The 25,463-nt window shown below is 33.7% G+C and overlaps 3 protein-coding genes across 5 annotated transcripts; 2 read left to right on the forward strand and 1 right to left on the reverse strand.

Moving 5' to 3' along the window:
- The first annotated feature begins 2,751 nt into the window (after positions 1 to 2,751).
- On the forward strand, positions 2,752 to 5,344 carry LOC107421103 (probable receptor-like protein kinase At1g11050). Its single transcript, XM_016030262.4, has one exon. The coding sequence runs from the start codon at positions 3,325 to 3,327 to the stop codon at positions 5,260 to 5,262; it is 1,938 nt and encodes a 645-aa protein (XP_015885748.1). The 5' UTR covers positions 2,752 to 3,324; the 3' UTR covers positions 5,263 to 5,344.
- A 13,574-nt stretch (positions 5,345 to 18,918) lies between these two features.
- Positions 18,919 to 21,954, forward strand: LOC125420187 (pentatricopeptide repeat-containing protein At1g77360, mitochondrial). Of its 2 annotated transcripts, none has more exons than XM_060817409.1 (2): positions 18,919 to 20,873; positions 21,463 to 21,954. In XM_060817409.1, the coding sequence occupies exon 1, from the start codon at positions 19,299 to 19,301 to the stop codon at positions 20,739 to 20,741; it is 1,443 nt and encodes a 480-aa protein (XP_060673392.1). In that variant the 5' UTR covers positions 18,919 to 19,298; the 3' UTR covers positions 20,742 to 20,873; positions 21,463 to 21,954. The 2 variants fall into 2 exon arrangements, with proteins under 2 accessions (XP_060673392.1, XP_048322706.2); XM_048466749.2 differs by having other exon boundaries at positions 18,919 to 20,869; positions 21,457 to 21,954.
- Positions 21,955 to 22,212: 258 nt separating this feature from the next.
- On the reverse strand, positions 22,213 to 25,450 carry LOC107421122 (uncharacterized). Of its 2 annotated transcripts, none has more exons than XM_016030291.4 (5): positions 25,313 to 25,450; positions 24,231 to 24,389; positions 23,794 to 23,845; positions 23,479 to 23,545; positions 22,213 to 22,517 (listed from the first exon to the last, which is right to left on the reverse strand). In XM_016030291.4, the coding sequence occupies exons 2-5, from the start codon at positions 24,384 to 24,386 to the stop codon at positions 22,427 to 22,429; spliced, it is 366 nt and encodes a 121-aa protein (XP_015885777.1). In that variant the 5' UTR covers positions 24,387 to 24,389; positions 25,313 to 25,450; the 3' UTR covers positions 22,213 to 22,426. The 2 variants fall into 2 exon arrangements, with proteins under 2 accessions (XP_015885777.1, XP_015885778.1); XM_016030292.4 differs by lacking the exon at positions 25,313 to 25,450 and adding an exon at positions 25,102 to 25,297.
- Between the last annotated feature and the right edge of the window lie 13 nt (positions 25,451 to 25,463).

Consider the following 25,463-nt stretch of genomic DNA (forward strand, 5'->3'; position numbering starts at 1 on the left):
GAATATGAAATCAGCATAACAATAATTTTGGTACAAGCAGTAGACTATGAAATTAGCATAAGAATGATAAATATGAAATCAGCATGAAGATATTCGTCTACTCAAACAAATCAAAGAATCCTTAATTCAGAAGTCAACACTCATTACATTCACTCAGTGAAGTGGGGGTTAACTGTGTGGGTATATTTCATCATTCCCTAAATAATTTTATAAATAAGGAATGTAAATCTAAACTGCCTAAAATAATTAAGATTATGTGGTCCAATCTATTTGGATTGTCCAAATCTGTATAGATTGGGGATCCTAATCAAAATATTTTCTTTTCTTAAATAATATTTTTATTTATTTATTTTATTTGCTACTAAATCCTGATTAAAAGCCTATATAAAGAACTTAAGCCATCAAACAAGATATGAAAGAAATAATTTTTGCAAGTCTATTACTATCTCACTTTTTTTTAAGTTGGAGGGTTTTTGGCTGGCACCACCAAAAGCCTTCTAACATACTTTTGGCCTTCCAATGTACTTTTTCCTTTTATTCCTATATTTCAGGCTTACAGGGTTTATCAATAATAAAAAAGAATACACGATTTTTGATTGTTGATTTTTGCATCAACAATGATAAAGTTGCTTGAAGAGAATCTGTTTATCCTTATTAACCTATGCAATTTCTCTAGTCGAATATCCAATCGTTTGAAATTATTCCATAATGAACAAAGTTGGATAAATAGCAGTTACGTTGAATTTGACTTTTCGAATAGTATAAAAATAAAATACTTTAGTGCAAGACAAGTAGCTTCTCACTGATCTGAAGTTGTTTGAGGGTAGATGTTTTTGATGTTATTATCCTTCAGGAGTCTGTCATTTGACTTTGCAATCATGGAGAGTATAACTAGTAAAGCCCAAATCATGCACCAAATTTAGAACTTCCAATTTACATAATGTAACAAGAATTTCGTGATTGCTAATTGGCATAGATTTCACATTGCCAAGGCTTTTTTTTTTTTTTTTCTCTCTTTTTTCAATTTTAAAAGTTACAGTTGTGGATCTGGAATTAGAGGTGCAAGTTAATTCTAAACCTGATTGGTGATACAAAGAGATGCATGAATATTTTATTGGAACCTTTTGCATTCCGTCAACTAATCGGCGGTGCTGTTTTGCAGGTTTAGAGGAAGAAATGAAGAGGAAACTACCCAAAATTTGGCCTGAATCTGGACTCTCATATTCGGTTAAGGCAAGTGCAATCCCATTATTCAGTGTCATTAGCAACTGCAAGGTCAGCCCTTTTTGGAGCTGCAAGCAGATCACAACTGAAGCCATAGCAGAACAGAAAATCGCAATTATTTGCCCTTAGAACACTAGAATAAATTGCAACAATGCAACTTAATCCTCATTCTTAACCAATATAGAATTTGAATTATTTTAGATTTCGTTTGGTAACACATTGTTTTCTGGTTTATGGTTAGCGGTTTGTACAAACGGAACTTAATCCTCATTCTTTCTTTTATATGAAATGAAATCACTTAATTTGTGTTTATGAATGATCATACCATCAATATCCTATATTATCAATAGGATTGTGGAGGAACCTCACACTTATTTACTGGGTTGAGCCCATAGAGATACATGACAGAAGAAAAGTTTGCAAAAGGATTTTTGGCTTTTATTCTTGCGTCGTTGATGTTGTCTCGTTTGTAGAAAAGGCAATCGTTTGAAAAAAGAGCATATGCCTGCTTGTCTTGTGTTCGATCAAGCCGATTTAGAGAAATCGGAGTCTGGTGTATAGTCTATGGACTCGTTTGAATAAAATGCATATAGATAAATAGGCTGAATTTTGTATCAACAAAACCATTTTTGGGCCCTGCTCATGTAAAAAACAAAAAATGTCTCTTAATATTATCATGGGCATCATATTATAATTCTATATCATGCAGCATTACGGCATAGGAAGCAATAACTGAACTGGCTAAAACTCGAACCTTAACTCCCGAACTCACAAATGTGAAGGTTAAGAGATTTCTTTCGGTTAAGTTAAAATCCATCTCTATCTTTATTTATATTTTATCAAGATAGATCTTATATATTTATATATATATATATATATATATATTATAATGTGGCTTACGAGGATAACATCAACTTTTCAAATTGAAAATAAATAAGTTTAATTATTCACAATTTTTGAATTATAGTATATATAAATCCCATGGATTTAGTGAGTTTAATTATTTACAGTTGTATAGCCATTCTTTTACGCTTTTTTCTGTTTCTCAATATTAAACTTACAGCTTTTTCCATTTTAAAAGTAAACTTCCCGTTATTCAATTAGAAGACCATAGCAGCTGATTATTTGTGCGGCAAGCATACCATATGTCTTCTTATAAAATATATCTTTATTACCTAAACAATTTTCATATTCATCATGTGGTAAAATAGTATTTTTGAAGAAAATATCACGTTACTTTTTAGAAAAAAACCAAAAGGTATTTATTATTATTATTATTATAATAGAGCACAGACGTGGCAAGAGTAACAATTGATGATGGAATTTCCAGGCAGGCATATAATTTCGTGGATATCTCTCGTTAAGGCCAGCATGTGTTCAACCATCTACACTCCAAAAACAATGTGAACAAACAAACAGGAGCAGTTGAGCAACCTTTTTTTTTTTTTTTTATATGTAAAGAATATCATAAAATGATATATAGATTACATAATAATGTTTGGTTTTGAGGATGATATAAAATGATATAATTGTGCAAAATAGAAAATTCAAACTGCAAAAGATGTTTATGCAATTTATCAATTCTGCTGTATATGGAACTACGCATTTTCAACTACAAAAAAGAGAGTGAAAACTGACCTCTAAAGTTTGGAAATTTCACAAAGTTTGTATTGCTCATTACCTTGACACTTCGGGTTTGAATTTTGATGGGCTTTTTCATTTTCTTCAGAAAATAGTCCTAGCGAAGGTAGTTGAATATTCCTTCGGTTTTGGATCTCTCTAGTTTCTATCCCCAGAGTTAAAGTCGCTCTAGCATGGTCTCGTGCCAAAATTATCCGCAACATATATAGGACCATGACATATATATATATAAAGTCGCTCTGGCATGGTCTCGTGCCAAAATTATCCGCAACACATATAGGACCATGACATATATATATATATATATATACACACACACACACACACCGTACTTGGAAACTTGGCTTTGACCCAACAGAAGTTGTATGTACTTTTCTACCTAACTCTTAAGATAATACACATTGTTAATAAAAAAAATCTCAGATACACGTGGATTTTGACTTCCGCCAGCCATTGTTGATGGCTCTAGCAGCTCTTGCTTCTCTATATACGACTTCAACATGTTCCAACCATTTTGCTTTTGACACCATGAGGATGTTCCTCTCCTTATCTTTCTCTCTCTTCTTGATCATCCTAGTTTTCTCCATTGATTCAGCTTCTTCTTCCTCATGTCCCTTCGACCTTGGCTACGTCCAGACCTTCCCATGGGACACTTCCCTATGCCGGCATCCCGTTCACAAAGATTGCTGCCAGACACTTCTCAGCCTCTTTGGCATAGGAATGGCTCAGCACCTCAAAGAAACCTCCATGTTCCAACTTCCTGATGCAGACACTTCCTCTTCTTGCCTATCAGATTTTCAGACCAGAGTTGCTGACCTGTCGGTTCAGCCATCGTTGGTAACTCAGTGCTTTCAAAACTCGACCCAGTTCGTCGTCAATCCTTCGAGCTGTGCTGGGATTACCACAATCGAAGATTGGAAACAGAAGGTCGGATTGACATCCCCGTTAGACACATCTTGTAAGGGGGACTTAATGGGGATAACCAGGTGCAGCTCCTGTGTTGATGCAGGGATGAAGGTGAATTCCAAGTTGATTGGTTTGGACCCAAATGGAACAAAGTGCTTTTACTTCACTGTTCTTTATGCTGCAGGAATTGTTAATGATTTGGGTCCAGAGGACCCCAGAGCAGCTGCTTGTATACTGGGTTTGCCATTGTCTAGATCATCAAAAGACAAGCCATCAAATAAAACATTGAAATTGGTTTTTGGGTTGTTGGGGTCTCTGATCGGTGTCTTGCTTTTTCTTGGACTATTCATTCTCTACAGAAGATGGGACAAGAAGAGGAGGCAAAAGGCTTTTCATGAAGAATATGTTAGCAATTTCAGGGCAAGTGTGTTGCCTAATTCAGGATCAAAATGGTTTAGTTTATCAGAGCTTGAACGAGCCACAAATGGGTTCTCTCAGCGCAATCTGATTGGCCAAGGAGCATATGGGGTTGTCTATAAAGGAACACTCTCTGATGGAACTTTGGTCGCTGTTAAACAAATTCTTGATTTGGATTCCAAAGGCGATGAAGAATTTTCCAACGAGGTTGAGATCATAAGCAAAATAAGGCACAGGAATCTTCTTTCCCTTCGAGGTTGCTGCGTAACAAGCAACGATTTCACAGGTAAAAGGAGGTACCTCGTCTACGACTTCATGTCGAACGGTAGTCTCAGCGACCATTTACCAAACACATCAGGCTCAACCAAACAAGGAAGCAAAAAGCCATTAACTTGGCCACAAAGGAAAAACATAATCCTCGACGTGGCCAAAGGGCTCGCCTACTTACACTACGGAATCAAACCCGCCATTTATCACCGAGATATCAAAGCCACGAACATACTTCTAGACTCGGAAATGAAAGCGAAAGTGGCGGATTTCGGGCTAGCGAAACAGAGCACGGAAGGGCAATCCCATCTCACCACGAGGGTCGCCGGAACACATGGCTATTTGGCACCGGAATACGCTCTGTACGGTCAGCTAACGGAGAAGAGCGATGTGTACAGTTTTGGGATTCTGATTCTGGAAATCATGAGCGGAAGGAAAGTGCTGGACACGTCGTCAAACCAATCGGTGGTTCTGATCACGGACTGGGCTTGGATGCTGATGAAATCTGGGAAAGTGGGAGAGATAGTGGAGGAGTGGTTGAGGGAAAGTGGGGGGCCAAAAGGGGTTATGGAGAGGTTCGTGTTTGTGGGTATTCTATGTGCACATGTAATGGTGGCTTTGAGACCCACCATGGATGAAGTGTTGAAGATGTTGGAAGGGGATATTGATATTCCGAGAATTGCAGATCGGCCATTGCCGCTTGGTCACGAATCGTTCAGATCTTCGTTCGGGTTTGGTGGTGCTAGTATATCGTCGACCGGTGAAGGATTAAGATCGTTGTTGAATTCAAGCGTGAGATATGTTTAGGGAACATTTTAATTATGATAGTTCCACAAATACTGTATAGATTCTCTAATGCTATCTCCTGTCGGAGTCAAAGTTTCTAATATGTCGTGTACTTTTTTTTTAATTATTATTATTATTTTTAAAATTTAAAAATTATATTATTTTTTTATTAAATTATTTATTTTTTTTAATCTTTGATATGATTAGAATTTGTGTTTTGTACTTTTATATGGATACAAATAAAAGTATTGTACGAAGCTAATCCGTTTTATCAAAATTATATTATTTTAAATAACATATTTTTGGGTAAATTTTTGACCTTATATATATATATATATATATGGTGTTGTGGTTGAAGTACTGTGGGCAGTCAAAAAGCATATCATATCTAGTCAATGGCTGCAAATTTGACCTTTTTTTTTCTTTTCTTTTTTTTTCCGAAGAATATAAGCTGCAGAGGAATACTGGTCAATTTTCGAGATTAGTCAATATATGGTAATTGAAAAAAACATTCTAGAGGTAAATTGAGGCACGTTTAGAAGAACAAAAAAGAAAAAATGAGCGAGAATTCATTTTTTTTTTTCAAAAAGAATAAACTTTGTAATCATCTTAACAAATTTAATTGTAGTTTTATAACATTTTTTTATTAATACTGTAGTTTTATAATATTAATTATGTCATTAAATCGGTCAATAATTCAATTCTAAGTCACATCATTTAATTTATTAGGCTTTGAACATAAAATTTTATAATTATTATTAATGATTATTGCTAACTAAATTATTTCAAACGGACATATTAGACCTTCTATAAATTTAATAAATTTTATAGTTATGGTTTTTAATCCTAATGCATTTATGAGATATAGATTGCATTGTTTACAAATTGAATTTGTTATTTTACATTTTATTAACAATTAGATCAATGTACAACAAATCTAAACTAAAAAGGTCAAATGCGACCAGTTTTAAAATCAAGGCTCTAAATTTCAAAATTTAAAATTGGATACCAAAGTGCATTTACCTTTAAACTATGTATAACCCAATACTAATATGTCTAAAATAATTTAGATATAAAATAATTTAAAATATTAAATTAATTAAACATATTAACTATGGACTAAAAAAAAATTAGTTTATAAATTGTTATCTCGAATTGATAAAACAAACTGAATCTAATCAATTTAATTTGAATTTCATTTTTTACAATTACCGCTAAATTTGGAGATGATAACGTGGAGGATAATGTGGATTTTAATTTAATTTGGAGAGATGATAACGTGGAGGAGAGGTGCTTGGTTTGGAAAACTTTCCCATACAACATGTGATGGAAATCTGTATGTTGAAGGCAACCAAAATGTAGATGCCAATCATTTCAGGTTATGAATAGACAATATATATCTTTTTCTTATTTTCAGTTTTAATATGATGTTCCACACTACCATGGTTATAATTTATTCTTAATTAGTAAAGTGATAGGATAATGATTAAGTTTATTGAACTATTTAGAAATTTTGCATTTTTATAATAACTAAAGATTTTAATTTTGGATTAACCATTTTATGCCATGTAGATACAATGAATTCAATGATTAAAAAAAATCTTGCAAATACTCTTTTAAAACATGGATACCAAAAACATTTAAGAGAAAATTATATACATACATATATATATATATGTGTGTGTGTGTAGAAATGATATGGTAAAGGATATATAAAAAGGAATTATTGCTATATCTATATAATTTTCATAATCTGATAATCGTAAATGACTATCTCATACAATTCTTCTTCATAAATTCTTTATCATATAAAAACTATATATATCTATATATATACACCAAATTCACCATAATTTCAAAATAAAACATCATCAACAACAAAGGTTTCTAATCTATAAATCAAAGGTTACAAAATAACACAAGGTCCAAAGAACTACATAACAATATATCCAAAGATCACAAATCCAACCAAATATAGATGAAAATATTATGAAAGAAAAAGTACAATATATGAAATAAAAACTGTACTCAAGAGATAAGTTCTTAGGTACACATTGTATACCATGTTGGATTATATGTTGGTGCACATGGTCAATGAACTAGTTATATGCGTAGCACCACATCTTTGTCATTTAAGAAAAATCCATATTAAACTATTTTTAATGATTTTATGTATTACTATATTTTTTTAGGACCGATCCTAGAATTTTGGGCATCTCAGGCCAACTTTATGGTCATAAATTGAATAACATAATTTTTTATAATTTATTCTTAATTAGTAAAGTGATAGGATAATAATTAAGTTTATTGAAATATTTAGAAACTATGCATTTTTGTAATAACTAAGGATTTTAATTTTGGATTAACCATTTTATGCCATATAGATACAATGAATTCAATGATTAAAATCTTGCAAATACTCTTTTAAAGCATGGACTACCAAAAAACATGTAAGAGAAAATTATATAAATGATTATATATATATATATATATATGCAGAAATGATAAGATAAAATATTTATGAAAAAGAAAAAAAGAGAAAATTAATTATGCGGAAATATTATTTTAAACCCTACCATTATATTTGGATTGGTGGAATAGAAGAAAAAAGAAAGCAAAAGATTCAATTCTCTTTCTTTGGATTGTTAAAATTAATGGAAAAGAAATGATAATGAAGGAAAGGGGAGGACATGAGAGCGTTAAATTATGCAAATTTTAATGAACTTAGCTTTTTACTCAAATTTGACAGGAAATTGAAGGGAAAAAAATTAATGAAACTTTTAAATATTCCAAAACTATTCCTATATTATGTTTGATTTGAAAAAAGAAAAAAAAAAGAAAAGAAAAGAAAAGATAAGTTTAATAAGGAAAAGATAGGATATGATAGTTTTTAAAATAGTTGTTGTTCGGATAAATTTTGAAGGAAAGGAGAGGAAATGAAAAAAATAATTAATGCAATTGATGGAGTTTATAAAAATATTCTCCATAAATAATATCCCAATTATATAACAACAAGGCTAGTTTTAAAAATTTTATTAAATTTCATTACACTTTTTTTCTTTCCCTCATCCTCCTCTCAATTTAGGGATACTAACACCAATGCAGTTTAAACTTTATATGTTTTAGCATTTTGCACTCTAATTTTTTTTTTTGTTTTTTTTTTTTTTGGGTATTATGCACCCTAAATTTCATTTTTTGTTTTTTGGCATATTACACAATCTACCTTTTTCGTTGAACTAAATTATCACAAGATCGACACGTGAAACCAGAAATGAGGGTGTAAAATGCGATTCTGTAGTTAAAAATGCAAAGTGCAAAAATTTCCAAATAAAAAATTCAATGAAAAATCGATAAACATTTTGTTATTAAAAAGAATTATTACTCTTTTAATAAATTAATAAAATCTTAAAGGAATGAAAAATGTAATTTTTGAAAACTAAAGATTTTGTAAAATCTAAAAAATACTGGAAATCATTATTTATAAAATGCATTTTTTTATTTATTACATTTTTTTTAATATTTATATTTATTATATTAAAAAAATAATTACAAGATTTTTTTATTTTGCAAAAAAAAAGTATTTTTCATAAAATTTTTACATTTCCCAAAGAAATATTTTTTAATGCATGTTCAAATTTTTTTTATAGGTCTTTATTATTTTTTTTTAAGATATCTATTAAATGTAAATAATTTATTTTTATTTTTTAAAATTTACATTCTATTTTTTTTTACTAACTTATTTTAAAAAAAATAGTATTATTTAGAAGTTTTAAATTTTAATAGATTTTTTATTTAGAAATTTTTGTATTTTAAACCCTAAACTTTACAAAATTGTATTTTGCACCCTTACATTTGATCTCATGTACCAATTATGTAACAATTCTGTTAAAAAGTTAACAAAAAAAAGAGGAGAACATAACGTGCAAAACAAAACAAAAAATAAAATAAAAAAGAAAGTGAAATTTAAAGTGCAAAATGCTAACAAAAAAAAGTTTAGAGTGTAAAATGTTAAATTGTATATAGTTTTTTATTTCTCTTATCTTTATTAATTAAAAACTAATTAATTGAGATAATTTGTATGTAAGGTATATTTATAAAAAACTACATAAATTACTTTACTTATTCTTTTTTATTTTCCTTTTATTTTCATTAAACAATAATTATTATAAATACTTTCTTTTCCTTTACTTTCACTTCCATTTGTTAATATCCAAATAATAATTATTCATATATATATATATATATATATATTTCTTTTTCGTTAAACTTATCCATTCTTTTTTTTTTCCCCCTTCCAATCCAAATATAACGTAAAACTCTTATTCATCATTTACACATCATCGGTGGATGAATATGCAATGAACTTTCCAAATCTTGCAAAAGATTTATATTACATTAAGGCTCGGCTCAATCAACGTAATTTAATATTGTCAAAGAGAATAAAGAAGAAAACAAAAAGGGACAGAAGAAAAACGCAAACGCGTTTCTGCTAGAGATATCTCCATCTTGCTGCCGGAGGGTTAAAGAAAGAAAGAAAAAAAAAAAAAAAAAAAAAGATATAGAATGTGGCAATCTATTATTCTACTTTTCTACAGCAGAGACAAAGATAGAAGAACGAACCAAACAGAAAAATAAAAGGAAAAAAAAAAAATGGTTGGCCAAAATGGGATGGCGTTAGAATTTTGGTGAATGCTGATTTGGATTTTTTTTTTTTAAATTATATGGATGTGATGCTATATATGACACATTGGGTATGTGGTCGATTGGCCATGTGCACTAATACAGAATCTTAGCATGGAATATATTTTGTACCTAGGAATTTTTCACTTAAAGAGAAATAAAAAATAAAGGTAAATATCATAATAGCTTCTTTATTTTGTTTTGTTTTGTTTTGTTTTTTTTAAATAATACTACATTCCTATTAACAAAAACATCGATATAGCCTCTTTGCATTTCCTTTTTATTTGAATATAACCCTTTGGTGATTAATTTGTACATAAATGTACAAAAATTTTTCTAGAATAACATTTTTAACATTTTCCTTATTCATATATATCCAAACAATCCATGTTATTATTCAGATTTTATAATTTACTATACTTGTTTTATTTATAAGTTATTATTACTTTATTTTTTTCAAAAAAAAAAACTTTAGACGGTGTGCACATATTTCTGTTTAGGCAATTATTCTTCAATAATTATTTTTTATTAAGGGATTTTGTCTAGCATTGCAAAATGGAGATGCCAATGCTTTTTTGGTGAACCTTCTAGGTCTTTTTCGAATGAAGAAGCAAACTAGCAATGGCACTTCTTTTGTTTCCTCATGGATTGAATTAGAAAAATACAATCAAGTTTAAATTGATATCATAAAACTATTGAAGAAACATGCTCTTTGTCCTATAATTTCCTTCACTACATTTGCATTATTTTTCACAGTGAAGCTATTAGTTATCTACCAAGGATCTTTACTTCAACTAATTCATAATGAAATATATGTTAGAGTTGGGCCTAGGCCCACTAGTGTGAATGATTTAGGTTTTTGGTTGTTGAGTTTTGATATAATATTTTTATTTATTTATTTAAATAAAATAATAATTTTGATATAGTGGGAGAGAGTTTTACGGGAGAATAACTCCTTATGAGAGTTTGAAGGTTACATGAGAAAAATAACGTTCTTTTCCAATTTTAATTTTGGAAGAAAATACAGAGAAAAAAAAAATAGTGGTAAAGTGAAGATACACAGAAAGTTCGAAGAGAAAAGCTTCAGAGGTGCTGAATCTGAAAGCTTTTGCAGCCGTTATATCCTGGGAGACGTTCGCTATAAAACTCCTGCACCGGTGGGCGTAAAACGTCTTAAGGACACTGTGGTATCACACAGGCCTCGGTCAACCTTTCTAGAAAGTAGATCAATTTCAAAGACCTACAGCTTCTAAAATGCTTTATTTATTTTGTATTTATTTTTATTTATTTTGTATTAAATTGTCCACATGTATTTACATATATTCATCCATGATATTTTCCCAACAATCTTAAGACGTTTTATAATTGTTATATATGTAAATATAATGTGGAAATTTAAGTTGTTTATTTATTGTTTACTGTTAAATATTTCTACGTGTGTTTCACCGTTGAAACAAAGAAAAAAAAATTTATTAAACCCGTGGGTATAAAAATTTATGGGTAATTATTAATTTTTTGTTTTTGATCAAAAATCTTTCTAAAATTGAATTACCCATAAATTTTTAAACATTTTGGTGTATTTTTGATAATTTTTTGGCCACTGGGAGAGTGGAAAAGAGAAGGAAAATTGTTACTGGGTCGTATGACCCATTTACCAGAGAAACCGGGTCAAAATGACCCGGTTGAAGGTTGAAGAAGAAAAGAAATAGGGTTTGGGCTGTATCTGAAAGGCTGGACCGGTTTTTCAATGTTATTGGGTCAGGCCCAGTTCTAAATCCCAGAGCAGGTTAGAACAGGCTACTGTTTAACCCAGGACCCAGGCCCGATTGAGATCAAGGCCCAAGAGACCCGGTCCAATGGCAAATGGGCTTACACGTGTCGCCAAAACAATGAGCCACGTGTCGCCCAATGGATGGAACACGTGTCGATCTGATACAGATGCCACGTGTCTCATTCTCGGACGGCCACGTTTCATGCTCTGCACAGTCCACGTGTCGACCTGCTACAGGTGACGCGTGTCTGTCTCTAGTAGCGACACGTGTCGTAAATAGTGCCAACAGGATCGCAATGTGGCATGTCCACGTCATCAGTGTGATGACGTGGCCTGGCGCCACGTCAGCATGGGTATGGCGTGGCGGTGACATGTCACCAGGATGATGACGTGGCATGGAGCCACGTCAGCGGGCTGATGACGTGGCATGGTGCCACATATGCCGAGCGATGACGTGGAGTGGTGCCACGTCATCACTTTGATTATGTGGCCGGTGCCACGTCAGCGGCATGATGACGTGGCATGGGTGCCACGTCAGCATGGTGACGCGTGGTATGAACAGTGACTATGAATAGTGATTGTGAATAGTATTTTTGGGGTGTATACAGTAATTTTTTGTGGTGTATTCAGAAACCCTAAAAATCATTTTTTGTGTGTTTTCCTTATGGAAATTGCATATAATTAGTTTGTTAATATAGAAAATAACAACTAATATATTTCTGTTTTTGTGATGATACAGAAATGGCAAGTGGAGACAACAGGACTGTGCCCACTCAGACTTCTGGAATTCAGATGCCTCCTTCTGCTAGTCATGCAGAGAAACCTGAGAAGTTTAATGGAGCAAACTTCAAAAGATGGCAGCAGAAGATGCTATTTTATTTGACCACCCTGGGACTTGCGCGGTACTTGACTGAAGATGCGCCACCCAGTAATGAAGAGAGTGATAAGGAGACTCTCATGGCGGTGGATGCGTGGAATAATTCCGATTACTTATGTCGGAATTATGTCCTGAATGGCCTGTCTGATGCCCTGTATGGTGTATACTGTGGCACGAAATCAGCAAAGGAGCTGTGGGAAACACTGGACCGAAAGTACAAGACCGAGAATGCAGGTTCAGGAAAGTTTATTACAGGCCGATTCTTGGATTACATGATGGTGGATGCAAAGCCAATAATGAATCAAGTACATGAGTTGCAAGTGCTAATTCAGGAAATGCTTGCTGAAGGGATGATAATGAATGAAGCATTGCAAGTGGCCTGCATGATTGAGAAACTACCTCCGAGTTGGAGTGACTTCAGGAATTATCTGAAGCACAAGAGAAAGGAGATGGATATGGAAGCTCTTATTAGCAAGCTTCGCATAGAAGATGACAACAGGAAGTCTGATAAGAGAACTTCGAAGGCCGTGTTGAAGGCTAATGTTGTGGAGCATGATCAGGGCTCCAAGAATAAGTAGCAAATTGGAAAAAGCTTCTAAGCTAGGGCCAAAAGGAGGAATCTCCAAGAAGGCCAAATTTCAAGGCAGGTGCTTCAACTGTGACAAGATGGGTCACAGAGCTACTGAATGTAGGCTGCCAAAAAGAAAGAGGAACCAGGCACAAGTGATGGAGGACATCACTAAAGAGGTTGACGATATTGACCTAAGTGCTGTGATATCTGAGGTGAACTTGGTGGGATCTAATCCTAGAGAGTGGTGGATAGATACTGGTGCGACCCGCCACGTGTGTTCGGATAGGAGTATGTTCACTTCCTTCGAACCAAAGAAGAATGGGGAGAAGCTATTTATGGGTAACTCCGTTACCTCAGAAATCCAAGGTGAGGGCAAAGTAATCCTGAAGATGACCTCAGGGAAAGAGCTGACTCTGAATAATGTATTGTATGTTCCAGACATTCGCAAGAATCTGGTATCTGGATCGATGCTGAGCAAACATGGTTTTCGCTTAGTGTTTGAGTCAGACAAGGTTATTTTGTCTAAATTTGGGATGTTTGTGGGAAAGGGCTATGTAGTCAATGGTTTATTTAAGCTGAATGTAATGACTGTAAAGCCTAAAGAAATGAATAAAGCTAGTAGTTCTTCTGTTTACTTGCTTGAGTCTTCCATTTTATGGCATGGTAGACTAGGACATGTTAATTTTAATTCTCTGCGGAGATTAATTAACTTAAATCATATTCCCACATTTGAAATTGATTCCAATCATAAGTGTGAAACTTGTGTGGAAGCAAAATTAACGAGGTCATCATATCAAACAATTGATAGAAATAACGAACCTTTGGATTTAATACATAGTGATATATGTGATTTAAAATTTGCACCGACTAGAGGTGGTAATAAGTATTTTATCACCTTTATTGATGATAGCACGAAATACTGCTATGTATACTTGCTTAAAAGCAAGGATGAGGCTATAGAGAAATTTATTCTCTATAAAAAGGAAGTTGAGAATCAACTCAACAAGAAAGTTAAAGTGATCGTGGTGGAGAGTATGTAACTCCTTTCGGAGAGTATTGTGCTCAACATGGCATAATACATGAAGTTACTCCACCATATTCGCCACAATCAAATGGTGTGGCTGAACGGAAAAATAGAACCTTGAAAGAAATGATGAATGCAATGTTGATAAGTTCTGGAGTACTTAAGAACTTGTGGGGGGAAGCCATTTTGTCGGCAAATGACCTTTTAAATAAGGTGCCCCGAAAAGATAAGGTAAAGACACCTTATAAGGTATGGAAGGGAAGACAACCCTCCTACAAATATTTACGAGTGTGGGGGTGTCTAGCTAAAGTAGTAGTACCTACACCTAAGAAGGTGAAGATAGGTACCAAAACTGTTGATTGCATCTTCATAGGATATGCACAGAATAGTAATGCATATCGGTTTCTCGTGTATAGGTCAGAAATTTCTGATATACACAAGAACACAATAATGGAATCGAGAAATGCATCATTTTTCGAACACATTTTTCCATATAAAGTGGAAGAAGGATCGAGTACGTCTAAACGAACTTATGATACTATTTATGATGATAATCATGATAGTGATCAAGAACAAGAAACTGAAGTTGAGCTTAGACGTAGCAAGAGAGTAAGAACTGAAAATTCCTACGGTCCGGTTTTTCTTACTTATATGCTAGAAAGTGAACCTCAAAGCTTCCAAGAGGCCATAAATTCTCCTGAAGGGAATTTATGGAAAGAAGCGGTTAAAAGTGAAATTGATTCCATCCTGCAGAATCACACTTGGGAGTTGGTAGATCTTCCTCCAGGTTGTAAACCTTTGGGTTACAAATGGATTTTTAAAAGAAAGATGAAAGCAGATGGAACAATAGATAAATACAAGACAAGGCTTGTAATTAAGGGATACAAGCAAAAGGAAGGCCTTGATTATTTTGACACTTATTCTCCAGTAACGAGGATAAATTCCATAAGGATGGTACTGGCAATCGCAGCATTGCGGGATCTTGCAGTACATCAAATGGATGTGAAAACAGCCTTTCTGAATGGAGATCTAGAGGAAGAGATCTACATGGAGCAACCTGAGGGTTTTACTGCTCCAGGACAAGAAAGGAAAGTTTGTAGATTGGTAAAGTCCTTATATGGACTTAAACAAGCTCCAAAGCAATGGCATCAAAAATTTGAGAATGCCATGCTAAAAGATGGGTTTAAAATAAATGAATGTGACAAGTGTATCTACGTAAAAGATACAGAGAATGGATATGTTATTCTATGTTTGTATGTAGATGACATACTTATAGTAGGTAGTGACGACAATATTGTCCGAACTACAAAAGCCATGTTAAATTCTAAATTTGACATGAAAGATATGGGGCTTGCAGATGTGATTTTAGGTATGAAAATCACGAGAACTTCGAATGGAATCATTCTTAGTCAAACTCATTATGTAGATAAAATACTGGCTAAGTTTAGTAATGATGATACTAGTATAGCCAGAACACCCATAGATATGAGTTTACGCTTATCCAAAAATAAAGGAGAAGGTGTATCTCAAGTAGAATATGCTAGGGTGATTGGAAGTCTGATGTACTTAATGAGTTGTACCAGACCAGACTTAGCCTACGCATTAAGTAGACTAAGTAGATACACGAGTAATCCAAATGAAGATCATTGGAAAGGGATCGTTAGAGTACTAAGATATCTACGATATACTCGTGAATACGGACTGCACTATACAAGATATCCTGCTGTATTAGAAGGATACAGTGATGCAAATTGGATATCAGATATAAAGGATTCAAAATCCACTAGTGGCTATGTATTCACATTAGCAGGTGCAGCTGTGACATGGAAGTCCTCGAAACAAACTGTGATAGCTCGATCCACTATGGAATCCGAGTTTATTGCTCTAGATAAATGTGGTGAAGAGGCAGAATGGCTGCGCCAATTTTTAGAGGACATTTCGAGGTGGCCTAAACCTGTGCCAGCAATAAGTTTACATTGTGATAGTCAATCTGCGATTGGCAGGGCACAGAATATTATGTATAATGGAAAGTCTAGACACATTCGTCGTAGACACAATTCCATTAGACAATTAATCTCAACTGGAGTTATCTCAATAGACTATGTAAAGTCAAAAGATAACATTGCGGATCCGCTAACCAAAGGGTTAAATAGAGAACTAGTTGAGAAGTCATCGAGGGGAATGGGATTGAAGCCCGTGAATAAAATCAATACGATGGAAACCCAACCTAGTTGACTGGAGATCCCAAGATCTAGGTTCAATGGGACAACTCAATTGTAAAGACTAGTATGGATCACTGTGGGGGGTTAATCCTCTGCCCATTCCTATGATGAAACAGTGATAAAAAGAGGTTAAGTATAAAAGTATGCTTTTAATGATTCCTATAAGAGTGTGTTTAGTAATTTATGCATAGGTATGCTGATTATATAAGAAATAGGAATCACCTATGTGAGAGAGAAGAGTGGCCGCTTCAAAGGAGAATTGTTTAGGGCACAATTCTTTAGAAACTCTCGCAGAACCATGGAGGTGTTCAGGGCCAAAATGAACACAATAGTGAGAACTGAAGTGTATCAGGAAGGAATCATGTGTGGGCTATGTTGTCATTTGCACAAAAGACGAAATGGTTCAAAGATATCGCTTCTACCATAAGTCAGTAAAGAAAATGTAGTCTCGCAAGGGAAGGTTCAAAGAGTAACATCTACCTATCCTATGCAGGTTCCGACTGTAGAGCTTTATCACTAGCGTCATGTTTGTATTTTAAATCAAATCATTCATGTGGGGGATTGTTAGAGTTGGACCTAGACCCACTAGTGTGAATGATTTGGGTTTTTGGTTGTTGAGTTTTGATATAATATTTTTATTTATTTATTTAAATAAAATAATAATTTTGATATAGTGGGAGAGAGTTTTACGGGAGAATAACTCCTTATGAGAGTTTGAAGGTTACACGAGAAAAATAACGTTCTTTTTCAATTTTAATTTTGGAAGAAAATACAGAGAAAAAAAAAATAGTGGTAAAGTGAAGGTACTCAGAAAGTTCGAAGAGAAAAGCTTCAGAGGTGCTGAATCTGAAAGCTTTTGCAGCCGTTGTATCCTGGAAGACGTTCGCTACAAAACTCCTGCACCGGTGGGCGTAAAACGTCTTAAGGACACTGTGGTATCACACAGGCCTCGGTCAACCTTTCTAGAAAGTAGATCAATTTCAAAGACCTACAGGTTCTAAAATGCTTTATTTATTTTGTATTTATTTGTATTTATTTTGTATTAAATTGTCCACATGTATTTACATATATTCATCCATGATATTTTCCCAACAATATATACGAATTAAATCTCATAACTTTCCTGATCGGCTTGGAGAGAATTAGGAAAATATTTTATAGTAGCTTCTTCGAAGAGTTGCCACATTTTTATTTTCGATTTTATTCTCATTTCTCAAGGCTAAATTACCAGAAGAAAGATGAAAAAGTCACATAGAGCAGGGTTATATATGTTGTTTATCTCTGGATGAGCACAATTCAATTCTGACAAAGACTTTGAAGATTCACCAATGAAGGCAAACTACGCATCTCCACTTTAGACAAAATCTCTAATAGAAAAAATAATAAAGTTCTTTCAAAACAATAACAAAATAATAAAAAATTATAAATAAAACAAATACAATAAAACATAAAAACTGAATAATTAATACATATCGTTTGGATGCATGGATAAGAAAAAAGTTAAAAATGTCATTCTAAAAAAATTATTCTAAAAAAATTGTATACATTTGTATATAATTTTAACTATCAAAGGATTATATTGAAATGAAAAATTAAATGTTAAAAAAATTATATTGATATTTTTCATAATAAAAATGTAGTATTGAAATATGAATAAAATAAAACAAACTATATTCATATCTATCCTAAAAACTAAGAATGATTTGAAAATGTGATGCCGAATTAGTGCCCATCTGTTAGTTAAAGCCTACAAGAAAATAATAAAAAATAAAAAATAAAAACCGTAAAGCTCTCTTGGATAGTAAAATAAGCATAAAAACATATTTAATTTTCATAAAAAGAAAATATATAGTATTTAATTAAACTAAAACAACTTCTCTTAGTTTTGAGAATAAAGTAAAGGTTAAAATATATTTTATCCTTTTGAATTTTTATATATTTGATATGTTACCATCTACATTTTTAAAAATTATCACGCTACTTAATTTATTATTTTTTATGCTATTTTGATATAATTTGTAACAAAAATGTTAAATGCCTAACACAATTTACATCTGTGCTCACATGACCTTTTTAAGTGTATTTAATGGAATTTAAGAAAAAATTCATTACTTCCAAGCTTACCTGCTGACAAACAGAGCACAGGAGTTCTTCAATCTTCCTTCTTTTATATATGTTTTTATGTTTTTCATTTTAAAAATTGTATGAAATTTATCTCTGATTTAATACCACAGCCACCTAAAAGGTTTGAATTTTTTTATTTCTTTTTCTATATTACCCTAATGGTCCAATGGGGTAAAAATAAAAAAATAAAAAAAATTAAAAATTAAAAATAAAAAGAAGAAACTTGATTTGTTTCATTAGGACTTAGAAACCCAACGAATCATAGAGTTGTTGGTCTTTTTAAGAAGCTTGAATACTTTTTTGGCTTTGAGGCTCCTGATTTGTTTAATGGAATGTGTTATTTAATTTTTAATTTCTTGGATGTTTCTTTAATCTGTAATTTTTTTGTGAGTGCTGAATTTTGAACATTTCTCTCACAAATTAGACCGAAATGACTAAAAAACAAAAAAAAAGAAAAAAAAAAAAGAGGAAAAAAAAAAAAGAGGTGAAATACATGGAAGTATATTTGACCCTGAAATAAAATGGGCAGTGAAGGGGAAACGCAGAGCGAGTATTTTTCATTTCATAGACAACGCCGCTGAGAAAGCGCAAAAAACACTCAACACTGCAACATGTCCTTCTCTTCAGTGAGATAGATAGAGAGTGTGGAGCTATCTATGTTGCAAAGAAGACAAAGTTCAAAGCAGTTTGGCATAACACCAAACGCCTTGGGCACAAGCCAAAGCTCCACAGATTCATGATTCAGAAGCGTTTGGGTCTAACTCTGATTCCCAAATTGCTTAACAAACATGAACCCCAAATTCCACACCTTTACCCACAAATTATGGTTTTCTTCGAAAAGGTACTACACCTCCACAAAGCCAATGCCGGCCGAAATTTCGGAGCCCACAACTAGAATATACAAAATCATGACGCGTACCCCAATAGCCGCACTCGACACAGCCCTCGATCAAAGCGGCGTCAGAGTGTCGCCGGAAATCGTCGAGCATGTCCTCAAAAGATTCGAGAACGCCGGCATGCTCGCCTACCGGTTCTTCTCCTGGGCCGGCAAGCAGCGGAACTACTGCGACCACAGCATTCGTGCCTACCACGCCATGATCGAGTCTCTGGCCAAGATACGTCAGTACCAGCTGATGTGGGAGCTTGTGAACGCTATGAGATCCAAAGGGTTGCTGAATGTGGAAACTTTTTGCATCGTCATGAGGAAATACGCAAGGGCTCGCAAGGTTGACGAAGCTCTTTACACCTTCAATGTCATGGAGAAGTACGACGTAAGGCCCAATCTAGCTGCATTCAATGGGTTGCTGAGTGCCCTTTGCAAATCCAAGAATGTGAGGAAGGCACAGGAGGTGTTCGACAAAATGAAAGATGGGTTTGTTCCGGATTCCAAGACTTATAGTATTCTGATTGATGGGTGGGGAAAAGAACCCAATTTGCCTAAGGCCAGGGAGGTCTTTAGAGAAATGGTTAATGGGGGTTGTGACCCTGATGCTGTAACTTATGGAATTATGGTTGATGTGCTTTGCAAAGCAGGGAGGGTTGATGAAGCTATTGAGGTTGTGAGGAATATGGATGGTAGTGGCTGTAGGCCCACAACATTTATCTATAGTGTTTTGGTGCATACTTATGGTGTGGAGAACAGGATTCAAGATGCTATGGATGCATTCATGGAGATGGAAAGTAGAGGTGTTAAGGCTGATGTTGTTGTGTATAACTCATTGATTGGTGCTTTTTGTAAGGTGGACAAGTTGAAGAATGTGTTTAGGGTCTTGAATGAGATGGAATCCAAGGGTGTTTCACCCAATACAAGGACTTATAATATCATCTTAAATGGGTTGATTAGTCGTGGAATGAAGGAGAAGGCATTTAGTGTTTTCCGTAGGATGATTAAGGTGTGCGAGCCAGATGCAGACACATATACTATGATGATTAAGATGTTTTGCGAGAAGGATGACTTAGATATGGCTCTTAAAGTGTGGAAGTACATGAAGTTGAAGCGGTTTGTACCCAGCATGCACACATTCTCGGTCCTTATTAATGGTTTGTGTGAGAAGGGTGATGCTAATCAGGCTTGTGTGCTAATGGAGGAGATGATAGAGAAGGGGATTCGGCCTTCGGGTCTAACGTTTGGGAGATTAAGACAATTGTTGATAAAGGAAAGAAGAGAAGATGTGCTCAAATTTCTTCAGCAGAAAATGAATCTTCTGGTCAAAGAACCTTTATGTGACTGAGGAAACACGGCCACCAAGTTGAAAATCTATGATTTTTGGTATATGTTGTTGTTCCAATGGTTAAGAGTTTTGGCGTTGAAATGGCTCTAGCAATGCTTGGTAAATAGAGCAAAGATCAACCCTTTCAGGTCTGTTCTTTCCCCGCTTTATATTTAGATCTCGTTAGGGATACTTGATAGGCATGTTGCATCTTGAGAATTTCTCTATTCCAAACTTGATCTTTAAGTGCATTTTTCCCTTTTAAGTAATAGGAAATTATACAATTTGCTGGCAAATTTGAGTTAATGCTACCTGCAAGACTAAGAATTTATAGAAGGAAATGGAAAATTATATTTCTGGCATAATTACAATAAAAAAAGAGTTTTGCTTTTTGTTTTTTTTTTTTTTTTTTGTCATGAGGGTTGATGTTTTTGGTTTATTTATCCTTCGAGAATCTGTCGTGTGACTTTGCAATCATGGAGAGTATAACTAGTAAGGCCCAAATCAGGCCCCAATTGTAGAACTTCTAATTTACATAATATGACAAGAATTTTGTGATTGCTGATTGGCATAGATTTCTTACTGGTAAGGTTTTTTTAATTTTAAAGTACAGTTGTGGATCTGGAATTAGAGGTGCAAGTTCATTCTAAACCTGATCGATGATACAGAGAAATGCACGAATATTTTATTGGAACTTTTTGAATTCTGTTGACTAATCGACGGGAATGTTTTGCAGGTTCAGAGAGAGAGAGAAATGAAGAGGAAACTACCCAAATTTGGCCTGATTCTCAACTCTCATATTTGGTTAAGGCAAGTGTGGGTGATCCCATCATTCACAGTGTCATTAGGAACTGCAAGGTCAGCCCTTTTGGAGCTGCAAGCAGTTCACAACTGAAGCCATAGCAGATCAGAAGATGGCAATTATTTGCCTTAGAACCACCAGAATAAATTGCAACAATGCAACTTTTATCCAAAGGTTCCAGACCCTTTTAGAGGGGCATGTTATTGATGGCCCAATGTCTTCCAGCTACGGTTTTTGGATCCGTAGTTTGCTTAGACTTCAAATGGAGGAGCTGAAAGGAGCCTTCTTTTAAGATCTTGTTCTCATTTCTCGTAGTTGTAACTTCACAAGATACAAAAGCTCGATTTTCCCACTTCCCTTATAAAATTTGTAGTTATATTTTATAAATTGTTTAGGATTCCATATAAGGATCAAATGACTTCCCTTTCATTACTGTGGCTATTTGTTTCGTAACAATTTTCTGTTAGCCCATCATCAACTCAGTAAATCTAATTGTTATCGCACTGTCATTTATGTATCATATAGTTTTTCAATTAGTTATAAATGGAAAATCACGGACCCTCTGTCGATGAAGATGAAATATGTTGTGCCATGTGAAATGGAGTTGAACTCGTTTGCACAACAACCAGAAAACAAAGTTTTAACCATATCATAACACCATTATCTCTCGAATAAGTAATGCCTCAGAACTTAGAAGTAACCACTTAAAAAATGATAATTAGGAATACCAATAAACTCCAAGTGCTATAGAATATCATCGTTTCTAAGTTTAAGTTGTTAGCAAAAATCTGATAAGACATAAAAGTATTCTTTAGCTACTGTATGTATCTAAGGTATGATAAAACGGAACAGAAAAATACAATGCCACAGGACATTCTTCTCAAAAAAAGATAGATTTCCCAATTCAGTGCCTCTTTGTTTTAGATTCACTTTTGGAAAGCGCAATTCCTGAAAGCTTGTTGACTTCATATAATAATCCAACCGAAAACAAGAAACTGCATTGAAAACCAAGTTTATAAACCAACAGACCATGTAAGCATAAAAATGTACACACACACACACACACACACACACACACACACAGAGACATATATATATATATATATATATATATATATATAGACAGGGTGAGAGAGAAAGAGAGGCTGTTGTTAGCTTATACACTGAAACCAGAGAGACCTGCCATCTTTGGTATTCATTAAAAGTCTAATCTAGGAAATTTAAATATCATCTGTGCCTATTTTCCAATCATGAAAATAATCGTAGAGAAGAGAGAATAATAAAATAATAAGTAAATTTTAATTGTCTCCTTTGCACCTTTTGGGGAAAGGAAAAAGATAACACAGTAATTCATAACTTTTTTTTGAGTCCAACCTTTGAACTAAAATTCCCTCAATTTCCACATAACCCCATAAAAGAAACTGTTACAACTTCATCCTCTTGTTCCATATTATTTTCTTAAACTTTTGGTTCAATTAACACATCATAAAATTTGTTTGCAACAGGGGTTTAGAGTGATTGCAATTCCAAAATTCAAACAATTTGAAATAATATACTTTAGTTAATGTGGAAGAGAGTTTTAAAAGTCAAACAATGAAATTAACGCTATTTTCTTTTATTAATTTTAGTAACTAAAACAACTCTCCCAGGGGGTCTTTTTCTTTTCTTCTAAGAGATCTAAATTCTGCACGATGAATTATTTGTGCCTCGGCTGATATGGGAGTGGAACCAAAAGGATAGTATATGTGTTCTATTTCAGATAGATCAATGCTTTAAAAACTAAGAGATCCGTGTGGCAAATAAGAACAAAACAATGAAAAATAATAGCAGAGCATTACCACGTAGTGGTACAAACTCGATGAACACAAAACAATGAAAAATGATAGCAGAGCATTACCATGTAGTGGTACAAACTTGATGAACACAAAACAATGAAAAACGATAGCAGAGCATTACCATGTAGTGATACAAACTCGATGAACAGTGCTAGCAGCAATAAGAGCAACTGCTTCTGCTATAATAACTGCAAGAAAAATATAAATAAATTTATTCAGCTGCAGGCAAATTGAATAATGCACCATTATAAAAAAAATAACTTCGTATATTGACAGTAAGGGGTGACCTAGAGTTCAAGCATTCCATCAAAATAAACTGCATGCTTGCACATAGGATAAGGAAAATGATTAAGTGTGAAGTGTTTTAAAGTGTCACAATCTATTACATTCTGCTCTGCCTTAATGCTATTGTTCTCATAACAAAAACAAAACTCACCAGCACCCCACCCACTCCTCATTCCACATGTCTCCTGAAAGTTACCAATGAACTACAAGAAAAAAAAAACCAAGCAAATGCAAATTATCATGTTAGACAACAATAAAATGAATAAGCTGTATGAAATCAACAAGTTCAGCTTGTCAATACATGGAAAACTGAACTAATAGTTATGCTATCTAAATTTAGCTGTTGAATAAAAGCATTATTTTTCCCATGTTAGAAACCAAATTTCAAAAAAAAAGTTCAGGAAACAAGTCCTAGAAATCTTTAAAATTTGAGATAATCCAATTAAAAATTCTTCAGGAAAAACCAAATAAATAAAGCATTCGTAACATTGTTGCTGGCTTGAATACTATCACACAGTTGTCAACATTTCATGATCAATGTAGTTATCACAAAAGAGAAGGAAGAAGTTGATGGAATTTAAAGCTTACTGTCAACAGCACAAGGAATATGAGAGAACTAATGAAACCCCCAAGTATGGTGAATAATTCTGTTGATGCTAACTTCCCTCTATACATTTCTTGAAGTGAGAGAATGACAGTGAATAGAAGAAAGGAATACAGCATCGAACTCCCGGAATTCGCCATGGACTTTTAGCAACAATTTCAAGAACACCGGAAACATCATTAGAATCATGTTAGCAAAAAAAACATAATATTTAGTAATTTAGTACTAGAAGCAGTAGCAGTATCTTTCATTCATACTATCGAAGCAGCAATCATCATCCAGAAGCCGATAACCAACCTTCAGATAGGTACATATTTTAAACAATAAAAAATAGAAATTCACGAAGGGGTAATCAAGTTATGTCATATATGTTATTTTGACAAATAGAGGCTGACAGTTTTCACTGATAAAGGAGACTTCCATTTATAAGAATCACAGGCTGTTAAAGTACGACGTCTCGCCAATCTATTGGTTTTGTTAAGTTCTTGCTAAATTTCAAGGCAAGTCAACAAACTAAAGCTTTCAATTTCATGGATGGAAATTTATCTTCCAAACAATAAAATGTGTACAAATGCCAAACGCATCACTATTTTGACACTAAGAAGCATACTCCAACGCGTCAAAATTCAATTCTGTGTGTTTATTTATTTATTTTTTTGGTAATTTGTGTATTTTATGTGTATAGTATACGCACAATATATATATATATATATATATATTCCATGATTCTAAGATGCATTTGGCCACGCCACTCAGAAATCCACTAATTGAATCAAAATCAAACACGAAATTCGTCCATCAGCAACGATCAACTTCATCGAATAAAATGAAAACCAACAAAAAAGAAAACAATACCGGATCAAAAACCCTAAACCCGCTGTATGATCGCCACAAGAAAATTTCAACTGATCCGAAAATAATCTATATTCGAACTATCAAAGCACGTGAACAAACCGCCTTCATTTATATTTTTCACTCTCTTTTCCAACCATTTCCTACATTTTCTCGGCAAGCAAACAGAGCATAGCGATAAACCAGAGAGATAGAAAGAAAGTAGTGCTTTTACCTTAGAACCGTAGCTGACGCTGAGAGCTCCTTTAGATCCCCTTTGCCGTCACAAATGCGAATGAACCGTGTTTTGGCTTCGTGCGGGGCACTAGTCATATAAAATAAAATTAAATAAAATAAAAATAAGATAACAGAGCAAACGGCGTCGT

This window comes from Ziziphus jujuba, chromosome 5 (genome assembly GCF_031755915.1).
Source record: "Ziziphus jujuba cultivar Dongzao chromosome 5, ASM3175591v1".
Taxonomy (NCBI): Eukaryota; Viridiplantae; Streptophyta; class Magnoliopsida; order Rosales; family Rhamnaceae; genus Ziziphus; species Ziziphus jujuba.